General features: G+C 41.3%; 1 protein-coding gene across 1 annotated transcript; it reads right to left on the reverse strand.

The window, feature by feature from the left end:
* Positions 1-464: 464 nt before the first annotated feature.
* Positions 465-13,590, reverse strand: LOC145481147 (uncharacterized). The gene is made up of 10 exons (XM_081459555.1): positions 13,064-13,590; positions 11,013-11,353; positions 9,809-10,079; positions 8,487-8,817; positions 7,623-7,816; positions 6,262-6,591; positions 4,565-5,453; positions 3,688-3,891; positions 2,544-2,719; positions 465-1,255 (listed from the first exon to the last, which is right to left on the reverse strand). The coding sequence occupies exons 1-10, from the start codon at positions 13,450-13,452 to the stop codon at positions 913-915; spliced, it is 3,468 nt and encodes a 1,155-aa protein (XP_081315681.1). The 5' UTR covers positions 13,453-13,590; the 3' UTR covers positions 465-912.
* Positions 13,591-14,474: the final 884 nt, after the last annotated feature.

The following is a 14,474-nucleotide window of genomic DNA, read 5'->3' on the forward strand; positions in this document are numbered from 1 at the left end:
ACTCTTGACAATTACTAACTTGCCCCCTGTTGGTCTGTCTGTGTTTCCCCAAGTAGACTACCACTGGGAACAAAAATGTCATCACCGACAATTTGCCGATTGAATCCGACCGAAGTCGAGTGCAATTTGGCGAAAAATCCGGACAGACAACAAAAGCTTTATTGTCTCAAAAAATCCTAACGATAACAATAGGTAAAGTTTGATATGCGAAAGCTGTTTGTCGGACCACTTTAATAACCGAGAATTGACGTCAGAATACAGATCAAAAGTTTGTAACTGTTTGTTTTGTTTAAGAAAGCAATTCGAATTTCATGGGGAGATGTCTTAACTTAAATTAAGAGAATAGCTAGAGACAATCAAACTTTAGAAAACGACTTGAACCAAAAACGTTATGATAAAGTTTACATCAGTATTAGCCTTGAGAATAATGCTCGCTATCATGTAAGCTTAAACTTAAGTTTTTAAGTTTTCATTTTTGAAATAATTGTTACTAATAATATTGTATTTTATCCGTGTCGCGAAGTGAAGAATATGTATGTATGCGCTTAGCAATAAATGTGTACAAATAACTTATAAGTGATCTCTAGTTACTTAAAGGCTATGTTCACATTTGGTGCCTGAGCATGGCACCCAAAGTAAGATCCTCGCGCGCTGAGCACTAATGCGAACACACCTTTTTTCCTTTTACTCATAACAGAATTGGGGCACCGTGCGCGTGCCCGGTTACACCGTCTCGACTTTGCACTCGGGCACTAAATGGCACTTGGGTACTTGGAGTACCCAGTGTCTGAACGCTACACTATGTTGTGCCATTGCTTGAGAACCAAGTGTGAACACAGCCTTAGTTAACTGATCTATTTTAAGATATGAGTAACACGTTGATGGTTGATACGAAGGAAACTAACAATAAGCCTACAGCCGCGCAACTTGACGTTTGCCATCTTCTTTTTCATCTTCACTTTTTTCGTCATCTCCTAATAATAATCCATAAGCTGGCCCAGGTTGAGCCTCAGGAACCCACTCTCCGGTGTCCAATTCATCTGCCTCTACGCCGAGATTCATTTTTCTCGCCATCATGACTAACAAGCGGTTCTGAAGTTCCATCGTCCTTACCAGAGTCTTGACTCGCTTCTTGGTCTTGTTCACTTGCTGTTGAATGTCGTAGATGGTGGACTCTTTCATTTCCTCACAAGGGGTTAAGGAAGTTTCGTCTTCGAGAAATTTAGCTTGCCCTGCTAGCCAAGCATGGAATTTGCTGCAAAGAGAAAAAGAAAATGTAGTCAGGGGAATATAACATCTCAGGTATAGTTTGCCAGGAATCTAAAACGCGTCAAGATCGTCACGCGTCACGCACGCCCCACTCCCTAACAAACCTTTGAAAGGAGCGCGTGACAGACCAAAAGAGTATCCTCGGAGTTTGTTATTAATACAACCGCCTTCCGCCACTTCAAGTCAGTTTGGTTGTCTGAATATCAGTAGTGTTTGAAACGGGAGCGGATCCAGCTAGTTCAGAAACAGGGAGCCGCAGTTGCTATAGCGAAAACAAAAGGGGTGCGGAGACCTCTGTACCCTTCCGGAAACTTAAAAAAATTGAAAGCAAGGTGGAGTGAGATACTGCCTAATTACTGCCTAATACATTCTGAACATTTTTGCATGTAAACAGAAATGTAAGAAGGACAGATTTTTAATTTCCCACCCGAAGGAAAATAGGGAGGGGCGGGGGGTGGGGGGTGGGGGGGGGGGGAGTAAGAGACGCGGACTTCTTCCTCACCAAATCCGCTAATTACATTTAAATGAATTGTCCCTTGTTCCTATTTTTTATGCATAATTGTACATCATGTATTGCTGGGTTTACAGGTATGACGGTGAAATAATGGATGCCTAAAGTCTGACTGACTAGCCATAAGCCGGAGTTTTCTATCAGTTTTTACTATAAATCTACTAGCGTTCTATCACGAATGCCGTTCTCTGATCGGCTACGCTACTGACTATCTATTCTGTAATAGATAGCGTAACAAAATGACAGCCGCTTCTTGCCGTCTTTGAAGGCTTAGAGAAAGTTTTGAACGACTAGAAGATTTATACTAAAACAATTAGATTATTCGTTCTCGATTTCTATGCGTGATAGAAATCTCGAGCTCATAATCTAGTTGTTTAATAGTCAACGATGATGGAACCAATCAGATTTAATATAAATGTAGGTAAACGGAAAGCTTAAGTGAAGTCCGTTTTAATTCTTAGAAACTGACCCATTGATGCCAGCAACTCCGGGTTCTGCTGCTTGAGGCAAACAAAAGGATGGCTAACCACCCTAGATGTGATGCTGTATGCAAAGCAGGTCACCCTTCAATGATTTTCAAGGTTTCCCGGACACTTCTCCGGAACCCAATTTATACCTCGGAGTAAATTGAGACCGTGTCTTCCCCCCTCACCCCATGGGTATATAAATGGGTACCGATAAATGGAAAAACGAAGAGGGCAAGGAAATCAAACTACATTAAACTGACATGATTGAAAATAAGATTAAAAACAAGACAACAAACCTGAGTTTGCCTTTGTAGGCGTTCGGTTTTAACTCAAGTGACGGGTTATAAATTTTGCGCGTGATGAATCTTGGGTACTTGTTCTCAACTTCGGCCACAAATGAAACCTGCATTGCCATTCGCTGAAGAGTGGCTGTTCTTTGTACGGATTCGATGTCACCCACAGCTAAGCCAACCTGGCGTGGAAATAAAGTGCTGTGATGATTTGGCCAATGATATGATTATTTATATCAAATAAGTTAACACAGCTCGTATTTTTATGAATACTTAATCAAACCAAACTCATTTGCCATGATAATGGCTAACATTTCTAAAGGTTTGTTGAACAAGTGGTTATGTTACTTTGTCACCTCGACCGGTCTGGTTGAGAACAATAGTTTCTTAAAAAATAATGCACCTATCTTCACAGCCGTTTCATGTTGGCCCAAACAAATGAATGTTCAGTTAATTTCTTACCCGTAGACCTCTTTTGTAGGACTACCTTTTTAATACGACCAACAACAACCACTTAGAGTCCCTGTGCTTTATTTTCCTTGACTGAAATTCACCCCCCTGATACTGGAAATGTTGCCTGATGCGACAAATGGTTAGAAGGAACTTTAAAACAACGTAAATTAATTTTCAATAAGCGTGGTACTTGTTTTAATTTCAATATATTGCGAAAAAGAAATAACGGGGACTCGAACTAATTTAACATGTTCAGTACATGGCATAATTTGAAAGGGTTGTAATTACAGAGTACGACGACACATGTCATTAGGGATGATAAGCAAACCAACATTGAGGCAGCAAATAAATAAATAAATAAATAAATAAATAAATAAATAGAGCGGTTTTCATTTGAGTGTCGAAAAGTAATTAGTTTTGCACTTTCCACGCCACGCGATTGGCTTAAAAAACTCGCGCCACTTTTTCATCCAATCAGAAGTACAACAAAAACCAATTGTGACGTGTTCGCATGCATTTTTGCGCTCTTCACGTCAGCTACATGTAATTACTTCGAATTTTGATTGGTTCCACTGTATTGTCTGTGCCCTATGTGATTGGCTAGAGTGATTACTTTGGTTTTGGTTTTACGACACTCAATTGAAAACCAAAAGAAGTAGCCAATAAAATGTTTCAAAATCAGCTTAAAGTTTCTTACCAGAAGATTCATAAGAATAATCGACATTAGAAGGAGAAACACGAAGATGAAGGTGAGCGCAATCTCCGGAAATGGATTCAGAGGGTTCCCTGTGCGTTCATTATTGCTGCCGATGCTTTCGATAAAAGACGTGAGGTACTCAAACTCCCCAACCATCATAACGGACACTTTGACAATCGACCGACCAACGTTTCTAAACGCTTCCTGAAAAGTAATTGAGAATAAGCATATTAACGCGTGCTTTGACTAAATCATATGTCTCGTTTGTATCTGAAAATAAGATAAGTAAAGTCATCAACGTCTTCAGACTAGCGGGTGATAACTGGCCGGAGGCGGATTGACTAATACTGTCAAAAGAGATAACATGCCTTAGTGTGAAACAGCACTTGCATGTATGATGTTATGGTGGGTAACGTGGCTGATCGTTTCTTTAGGCGGATAAATGTAAAGAAGTATTTAAAGAATCATCGAATTCATCCTGGTTTTGCTCTGGACTAATATAACTCGGAAGCGACTGAACTGTCTGGGCAGACCCAAAGAATTGTACTCAGTATTATAAAATTTGGAAACTGTTTTGTTAAGAGAACACCAATCGTTTTCTAGCTGACTAAGGCTGTGTTCCTTTGGGGTGATCCTGATCAGGAACAGTGATCCAAGATCGTGGTGCTTCAAAGGAACCGATGAATCCGTGACCCGAATGGATTCATCGGTTCCTTTGATGTACCATGATCGGAGTGATTTTGGACCTCTGATCCTGATTCAGATCACCTTAAAGGAACGTGCCCTAAAATACCGAAGATACAAACTGTGGACCCAAGTTCACCACGAAAAAGTGACATTGTTTTAATTTAAAGTTTCTTTCTTCATAGTTTCGTACCTGTTCTTTGAAAAGGACGAAGAACACAACGGCAAATGCGATGATGAAAATAAAGAAGACCAAAAATACTCTTGCTACCGTTTTGAAGACCTCAAGGAACATGGATACGTAAATTCCAAAGGGCTGAAAGCGCCTCAAGAACAGAATCGCATTCACATAGCACAAGAAGATGGAGACAATTCCAAAGATCCACAAATTTCGCGGATTTTTCAGGCTGCCAAATACTTCTTCCAGCTGTTTGGTTGTTAGCATATAAGGCATCATAAAACAGAGTGTTGTCACGTACAGAGCCCATTCAGTGACGTTAGAGGGATCGCGGAAGTATCGCCTCCGTTGAACAAAGAGCTGAAATATTTCTTTTAGGATGTGGGCAAAGGCGAAGACCAAGGCGACGTATAACACAGCTCCGTTAAACACGGTGGACCTGATGAAAATCTCCGTGACTTTAACACGCTTGTCGGTCTCATTCTCTGATTTAGTCGGATTGAAGTCTTGAACATTTCTCTCCGTGACTATAAATATGGTGTACGTAATCAAGAAAATTAAGTAGGTCAGGAGATTGAAGTAGTATATGTATCGCCCAAATGAAGCCCATTTGACATCTAAGAGCTTCTGTGTCAAGGGATGTAAGAGGAGACCTTCGCGATTGAATTTCACCATTGTTGTGGGCCCAAAGAAGCGGTTTCCTGCGAGGTTTGTCTCGTCATCAGGACCTGGGTCCAGAAGATGGAAATCGTACCATTCGGTGTAGTTGGGATCTGTTTGAATGTGAGACGAACGTTTGATGCAGTGATCCATCACAAGATAAGCGGCTTCAGGAAAATACTCTATTAATATTTTCATTGGTGGCTCGTGATTTACATTTCGACATTCCAGAATTTCTGGCCATCTGGTGGAATAACAGGAGCGAGTGAGAAGAAATAAACACGCCTGTTGCTTGCTCCCCAGACATGCTCGTCTCGGTTGTCATACCCGTGCTCGTGCCGATGCCCGTGCCAGTTCCCGTTCCCGTTGCCGCATCCGTACCCGTGCCTGTGCCCGTACCCGTGCCCGTTCCCGTTCCCGTGCCCGTTCCCGTTCCCGTACCCGTGCTTGTGCCCGTACTTGTGCCCTTGACTGTACCTGTGCTCGTACCCGCACCCCTGCTCATTCCACTACTGCGACATTGCCCGTGTTGGACTGGTGCCCGTGCCCGTACTTGTGCCTGTAAACTCGTCCTAATAAGTGATAGTAAACTGTTCAAGTGGATATCTAGCAATCAGCGATGTCCAATAAATAACATTTCGAACGTAAGACAATAAAGGTCATTCGATTCTTTATGAAGCAATTTATGTTTTGTCACCGACAGCCCACCGACAATGTCAAAAAAACGTAGTTCTACTAAAGTGTGGAAAGCGTTATTTGAAGATATTTTTAAAAGTCGGTTTCTGTTTATGTACAAAATTCCTTTCAAATTGAAAGAAAACCTGACAGTCATACTTTTTTAAAGAAGAAAAATAGCAAAGAAGTAATAAACCAAAAATAAACAAGAGGGTTGCGATCGACTGAGGAAAACTACTGTTGGAAGGATTACGAACTGCAAAGGTGCAAAAATTGGCCAATTGTTTCAAGACGCTCCATTGGTGATATAGTTCCTGGAGCTCGAGATTGTGAAAAACCATTATACATTGTAGATCGATGAGCATTGCTGCACCAACCTTTTGTGTTTAGCAATGGCCAACGCCACGTCCCCTGCGCCCGACTGCACCGCCACATCCAAGCAAGTCTGTCCCTGATTGTTTTGTATGCACACATTGGCGCCAGAATTTAGCAACAGTTCCACCACTCTGACATTTCCATAAGACGATGCAATATGTAATGGGGTATTACCGATGTTGTTCGCGTGATCGAGAGAAGCTTGTTTATTCAGGAGCTCCTGGGAAGTCTTATCACAGCCTGATCTTGCGGCCCACATTAGCGGTGTCCAACGATCGTTGTCTCTAGCGTTGACGTCAGCACCAAGGCGAGTAAGGACCTGGCATGCCTTCCTGTTAATTTAAATGATACAAGACGCATGTGAATGGACCGTAGTCTGGGTATTGGACTGGAAATAGCTTGCAACTGATGCTAATGCGGGCATTCTTTTCAAATGCAAATAACATTGTCCCCAATTAGTGTTCCCAATACAGTGCCCCCAATTAACACATTTACAGGTTTTCCATGTAAATTTGACACTTAAAATAAAGTTATATTTATATATAAAAAAATAACATTAATCCCCTTTAAATGATATTCGCCCGAACAATTAAGTCTCCATTGCAACCTAGTTCCATTCCAATACCACGAATACTAACACGGCCTAATGAAAGTGACTTTTTCTATTTGAAAACTCGTGCATGCGTGATTCATGATGATGGCCCTTAAATGATAATAACGATAATGATGAGGATGATAATGATAATAATAGATATTTATATGCACTTCTTGAGAGTAACTTTTAACACAACCAATCAATCATTTTTAGGCTTTCATTGATCATGTTGATACGGCCTTATCTAAAGGTTTTTGAATTTTCGAGGTCATTGTTCATGATTGTGTCGCTAGCTTTTTGACGTTCTCTATGACTTGTTCTTTTACAATAGTCCACTGTTTAATAACAATAGGCGTTTGTTGAAAAACAATACACGCTGATCTTAACTCTAAAGGTATTGCATCGTGATATAAATCCTTGGCCCAGAATGGCAAGGACTGAAAAACTACATTACAGTCGTGTGATTTCGTGGGGCGCTTAGCTCCGAAATATTGCAATCTTGGACATAGTAAAATAAGAAAAAAAAACAACAAAAAAACACCCCTCCCCCCTATCAATGATGAACTCGCGCTACAACCAAAACGCGCCATTTTCTCCAACGTTGAAAAGAGGGGGGGGGGGGGGTGGAGAGAGGGGGGCAGAGAGGGTGGTCTTAATTTTTCATTTATTTTTTCAAGATTGTAACTCCTAGAGTACGGTTTTCGTCAGTATTAGGTAGGGTTACTGACCCGCATGGCCAGAGAATGGTTTATGTGTCATTCTTTGTACCTGTTTCCTTTCATCGCTGCCAGGTGAATGGGTGTCATGCCATGATCATCTCTCTCATTGATACCAGACATCGCTTTTCCCAAGGCTTCCACGTGGGTGTACCGAGCACACTGAGCTGCGAGATGCAGTGGTGTCTGTTGGGCTTGGTCTTGAAAGGAACCTCGCGAATACTTGGTTAATAGGAGTTCTAGAATCTGACAGTTGAAAACACGAAAAATAAAAAAAAAAGTTTCGATTTCATTTTCTCAGGCGCGGTAAGAAGCGGGGAAAATTTCAAAATACTGAGAATAATAGCAAACTACAGCAAAATGAAACGCAGAGTTAGAATTAAATTTACAACGATGACAGTCTCTGAAGAGTTTTCCCGTTATGCATGTCTTCCTACTTCAATTTAGTACTGTATAATTTTCGAGGAGTTTGAATATAACACAACTCTCTCACCATTCAAAATAATCCACTATTAGAAAAATAGCGTTGTGATCTTAGAGGCAAAGTCTGTGCTGGAATGCTATGTCACATTAAGCTGGCACTTGTTTCTAGGTTCCGTTGCACTAAGCAGAAATAAATCTACTCAACCCAACCCCCCCCCCCCCGTATGGGATGTTAGTCGATCGCAGGGTACCCCCAGTATTAAATTTGCTGTTGCCAACTAATACACCTGGCGGGGTGAAGACTGGGGGTGAAGATAGGGACTATGAGAGTACAATGTGTTGACCAAACACATAATGACCCTAGAGACAACTCAAACCGGCTATCGCCTTATCTGGATTACAGCACGTCTTAAAGCGCAAGGACTTGCAACCTGGGAAAACTAGCAATGAAGCTCCTAGAATAACTAAAAACGAAAAAGTTATTGATAGGTACTTTAATATTGGGCGAGATAGCAGCATTATGTAGAGGCACCCTTTCACGCGCGTCGGACTTGTAGAGGTTTTCTGAAGTTTTTTTATCCTCCAAGAGAAGTTGAAGCATTTCCAAGTGTCCATTGTCGACAGCCAGGTGTAAGCAGTTTTTTATGTCCGATGTGCTCGCGTGGACATCAGCTCCTGATTCACGAAGTAATTGCGCACTTTCCGCGCTGCCAGCGGCTACTGCCATAAGGAAAGGTGTGCAATTGCCACTGGCTTTGATGTCAATTTGCGCGCCCAAACTAAGAAGAGCTTTGATGACTGCGAGACGATTGTCACTGGCTGCTCTGTGATGAGATGAAAGAACATCATTTTATACCAACCATTTTTGTGCAGACAAAGGGGACAGTAGTCAAAGCGATCTAGTCAAAGATTATTAGTTACTTATGTTCTTATTAGCAGTTGTGATGTTTTCCAATTTACCTGTAAATTAGTATTTTGTTCATTTCTGTCACCTTTCCAAGTCTTTCTTTTATAGTTTAATATATAACTGTTATTAGTTGCCATAGCTATTGTGTGCTCTTCTTATATTGATGTTTTGTATTTATATATAACTTAAACTATTTTAGACTCTCTTCATAGCATAGAAATAGCGTTTTTCCTTTTCTTTTTTTCTTGTGTGTGCATTTGTGCTCAAGTTTTCTTGCTGACCTGTATTTTATTTCTATTTAATGCTAATGTTAACTGCCTGCCTGGCTCGCTAGCCCCTATGGTTATTCCAGGCAGCTAGTACTCCAGTTTTTACTTTTAATATTGTTCATCGAAATTGTAATTTTTTCTTTAGCAAGAGTTAGTACAAATAAAGATCGATTGATTAGTAGTGTCAAGCTGCATCAAACGCAAGATATAAGGGCACCCGAAACTTCAAAATTCAAAAACGAAAACGTCTCGTCAGATAGGTTAATTAAAAAAAATTGACCAAAAAAAAAAAAAAAAATGGAAACTTGAGTACGGGTTGGAAGAGGTTATCGTTTTGGGGACAAAAATTGAATGCGAACTGGCTCAGAGTGACTGTGTTATTACTGTTCGGGACTCGAGCATTGCTTGATGGTTAATGATTAAAAGTTCACCTGCCAAAGTAATTAACTTAGCATTGAAAAGAAATTAACGGTTGAAAAGAGCTTTTCAAATTTTTAGTTGCGATCCTGTAAGTACAAAACCCTTTGTCGTGGAGCAGAGAGTCATATACTACATAATCTGTATGTTAAGCATTCACAAACGCACTCAATGAACGCAATAGACTACTGGAAGACGTGATAAATTACCTAATGTACGAACCTGTGTAATGGCGTCTGTTTCTCGTTGTCTTTCATGTGCAAGTCAGCTCCTTTCCTGCACAAAATTTCAACTATTTCTAGGTCACCCTTCATGGATGCTATGTGAAGTGGAGTCGTCAAAGTGGCCCTTTGTGTGTTCACGTGGGCGCCGTGCTCAAGACATAGCTCAACCGATGTTACGTTTCCAGTCTCCGCGGCCAAGTGCAGAGCGCGATCCTGGTCAGAGTCTGGTTCGTTCACGTATTCTTCTACATTGATGAGTTGGGAGGTGGCTAAATGTACAAGACAAAAGTGGGAAGTGCTTATAAAGAGCTCGGCTATAGCAGCTTAATTCAAGCTTTGAATCGTTTGTTCGTACTTTAGTGAGATAATCATCACATTCTCGACTACATATTGAGCATTTTCACTCACGTGGCCAGCAGCCGTGCAATATTTTTGTAACAAAAGAAAAAATCCCACAGGACTAGTTTAGGACACCAATATGGCTGCCGTGATGTCAAAGACTTCCGCCGGGAAACATATTTTTAAAGAAGCACACCCTTTAGATGCCCTGTTCAGGGGCGGATCTAGGGGGAGATTGCAGGGGTGCGCACTCCCTCCCCCGTGAGATGACGCCTTCTTCTTCGTATTCCCTTTTAAAATTTGTTTACCTCACTAGTCGGTTACGCCATTTCTTAGTGGTACACCCCCTCCTTAAAAAATTCCTGAATCCGCACCTGTCGTTTATTGAGTTTAATTCAAAGCTACAGCCAGTTACAAAAATGTTGAAACACTTAAATGGAGTGCAAATAACAAATTTGTCACAGTATAACAATGAGCCCTGCTCTCCCCGATTCAGTTTTGTTCATCTAACTTTTGTACATGATATCGCTTAGCGGGGGCGGGGGAAGGAAGGGGGAAGGAAGGGAAAAAGATTACGCGAGATAGCGCGATGAGGAATTGTCTCTCGTTAAAGTACATGTAGGATGTCTCAACTACTTTTGCAACTACAATTGTAGCTGTGCCTGAGTAATCTTTTCGTAATATTCCCAAGTACTTATGCCTGGGGTTGTTTGTGCTTCATTACTATAAACTTCGTCATGGACAAGGTTGTCCTCAGGCTCTCTCGTCTCCCTGGACCCTGGAGGGAGAAAGAGAAAAACGGGGCGCGAGGAAAATAAACCGTGATTGGTAACGAAGTTGCTTTATGAAATCTACTCACTGACCTTGTTTAATAAGCAGTTCTGCTAGGTGGGTGTTACAGTTGAATATAGCCGTGTGCAAGGGTGTGCTATCATCTGCGGTCTTCGCTCGGATGTCTGCATCATGTCGCAGTAAGGTGCGACATATTTCAAGATCGCCGTTCATGCACACAAGATGCAGAGCCGTCATTCCAACCTGTGTCTTAGCATTGACGTCGATATCTGTGTCACGCACCAACAGATCTACCATGTCCTTGTTACGTCTTCGCACAGCATGGTGTAGGGCGGTGTTGTTTAATGCGTCGACAAGAGATGGCTTGGCACCTGATTTGAGAAGAACTTCGGCAACTGCGGGGCAGTTAAACCTTCGGAAAAGAACAACAACAGGGAAAATTAATGGTAATCAGCCGCAAAAAATAGAAGGGAACATATCCTAAACATTTACCATACTCCATTTTTATGCACGTAACAATGTAATCGCAATAAACGAAAAAAATAAAAAAATAAAAAAAGTAAAAAAAATTAAAAAAAGTTAAAAAACAAAAAAAAAATAAAATGAACAAAATAGTAATTAATCGAACAGGCTGGCAAGCGTTTGTCGTTCGTTCGTTCGTGCGTGCGTGCGTGCGTGCGTGCGTGCGTGCGTGAGTGCGTCCGTTGGTTCGTTCGTTCTTCGTTCGTTTTCTTTTTTCCTTCGGTCGGTCGGTCTCGTCAGGTCACAATCAGTCAGTCGTTCGTAGGGGAGTCGTTCGTTTGTTCGGTCGCTCGCTGGCTGTTTGGTTCGTCAGTTTACTACTTCGGTTACTCGTTCGTTCGGTCATTACTTTGTGCTGTTGGTCGGTCGGACGTCTAGACTGTTTACAGTCCCCTATTTTCCCCTGAGATCGTAGATGACGATCGTTGAGTTCGATGGGCCGCCATCTTGGTCTCTTGATGCGAGCGAAACTGGGGAGAGTACAAAATGCCCGTGGGCAGTGGTGGTGGGGTTAATAGCGTGGGGGTAACGGGGCGGAAAAAATTTTTTCCGCCAGCTGTGCCCTCCACCTGACCCCTACCCACGGGCATTTTGTACTCTCTCCAGTTTCGCTCGACATCCACGATCTCACGGAAAAATAGGGGACTGTGAACAGTCTATCGGACGTCTGGAAAGACACTCAAGTTTGGCGCTAAGAGTCGCTGATTGTTTCAATGCTCCTTTGTCGCACGTAAAACGTCTAAATCTTCAACAGATTTATTCATCCGTGTTTCTTTTTGGGTGAGTATTACCTATCAAGTGTTGTTCTACCTTAGTTTAGCTACTATTTTGATCTTTCCTTCGATGAGAGTTAAATTGAATATTTTTCTCGTTTAAAACGTAACGTGACACTCCCGCGTTACATAGTTTACAAAAATAAATCAAGTTTAACTTATTCACTTGGACACCGCATCAGCAAAATAGGACAATGTGGTAATTGAATTAAAATATTTCAGACTCAAGACTACTGAATCACAAGCGAACGACTTCGAAACTGTCCCTGATGGACTCGAACTAGTAAACTGTGTGAGCGCAGTTCTGACATAGAAAAACCGGCTCTGTTACTTGCTCGTAAAATTAAGCTAGAATACTATAACTACAGCAAAATGAGATCTCCGTTGTGTTTGAGTGATGGACATAGCAGAAAATGTTGTTTTGAACGTTCACTGATTTCAATGTTGAGAGAAATCATCAAAATTCTAGGGCACTTAGAACTGCTAAGGAACGATTCCGCGGTATTCAGATCAAACAAGAGATTATGTTCCCGCACGAATACGCTGGAAATTCCAATGTTCCGGGTTGTGGACGTTGTGTATTCAGTTACAAAATTAATATCTTCCCAGGTGAAATACACTTTCAAGGAAAGTAATCAAATCCTACAATTTAAAGGCAAGCTTGTGAAATACAACCCCTCCGGTCATTTCATGTCAATTTTGTAATTTGTCGACAATTAATTACATGTTGAGACATTAGTACAAGCTGAAAGCATTTAAATTACGATCACCCTTGATATTTTCAGTCAGGAGAGAGAGTAATAGCCATCTCTCCTGCTCTAGCTTACCTCGCTGCGACCTGAAGTGGGGTCGAACCATCCTTCAATCGAATATTGACTCGAGCGCCATGATCGATCAATATTTGAGTCATCTCCACTCGATTCCATCGTGCCGCTAAATGTAGTAGAGAAACGCCTTCTTCGTCAAGATTGTTGATTATCTTCACGTTGTTATTATCTAGGAGATAATCTCTCAATTCACTCACGATTCCATCCTGTATGATTTCATGGATCTGTTGTGACCGAGTTGACAAACCCACAAACTTTAACGAAGCTAGTTCAATGCTGGAATCCATCAAGTCGACTTTGCTTGCGGCAGTACTTGTTCGACTCAGCAGCGGCGAATCTTTGTAATTGTTCGATCTTGGTCCTTTCGCTCTCGCTGTCGTAGAAGTCATTGTGAGAAAGTATTATCTAGCCCTGTTGCGACGAGAGAGCTTCTCTAAGATAGGAAGTTGAGGCTTGAAGAACATGAAAACGACGTCAGGCGGGATATGTAAGAAGCCCACGAATGTTGGCACTGTAATATTTTTCAACATAAAGCCATTGGCCCGGAACCAACTATTTCACTATTATACATATAACACCAACCCGGTAACGCAATACAAAGCACAACAATACATACATTTATTAACTTCATGTCAAGCTCAGGCACCTACCAACAATGACCAATATAACAACCTCTCATATTTACCCCTTAACCTGCTAATTTTTCTTGTTAATAAAAAGAACTTAAGGTGGCCCAATAGGCTAAAAGGGACAAAAAGTTTGTTTAAACATGTTGAAGAAAGATCAATTGCGTGCGATTGCGCTCATGAAGAGAAAATAAATTTTGAAGGTTTTGCTGAAAATGGTTGCTATAGCAACCAGCCACACCCTTTTCAGGTTTTAATTTATAGTATTGACGCCAACAGTTCCTGCTCAGTTTCATAACAAAACAAGATTTCGTTTTCAAACAAGCACATCCGTTGTCAGTGAGTTTCTGTTTCGTTCAATTCTGTGCAATGAACCAAAGTTTTTACAGTGAAGTCTTGTTTTCAGTGTACAAATTATCTAGTGTCACGTGACAGATGTTAAAATGTTACGTTTTTTCGGTTTTATTGCATAACGACACAGTTGATCTTTGAATGACCCAAGTTTCAGGAATTTCTCTCAAATACTTTCCAGAGTGGAAATGTTGGCGTGAAGTCAGTTGGTTCAAAAGTAGACGTGTGAGAAAAATACACTTAAGGTTTCTTAGACGATGGATTAAGCATTTAACAAGCCAGCAGGTGGGAGGGGTGGGGGGGGGGGGGTACGTTTGCAGGTTGCATATTGGAGGAGTGTAATGGTTGTTGTACGTGTTTGTAAAAAGTTGCCGCAGTTGTAGGGAATATTACTTTTTAGAAGGGAAATGAATAAGCCTGTGGTGGTGATTCAG

Source organism: Orbicella franksi, chromosome 3, assembly GCF_964199315.1.
Source record: "Orbicella franksi chromosome 3, jaOrbFran1.1, whole genome shotgun sequence".
Lineage (NCBI taxonomy): Eukaryota > Metazoa > Cnidaria > Anthozoa > Scleractinia > Merulinidae > Orbicella > Orbicella franksi.

What these genes read in the sequence shown, in the direction of transcription:
- LOC145481147 (XM_081459555.1), bottom strand. Translation starts at nt 13,452, where the DNA reads ATGACTTCTACGACAGCGAGAGCGAAAGGACCAAGATCGAACAATTAC. An exon ending in AAACAGACGCCATTACACAG is followed by an intron (nt 8,818 to 9,808) that starts GTTCGTACATTA and finishes ATCTCATCACAG; the next exon opens with AGCAGCCAGTGACAATCGTC. An exon ending in GCAGCGATGAAAGGAAACAG is followed by an intron (nt 6,592 to 7,622) that starts GTACAAAGAATG and finishes TTAAATTAACAG; the next exon opens with GAAGGCATGCCAGGTCCTTA.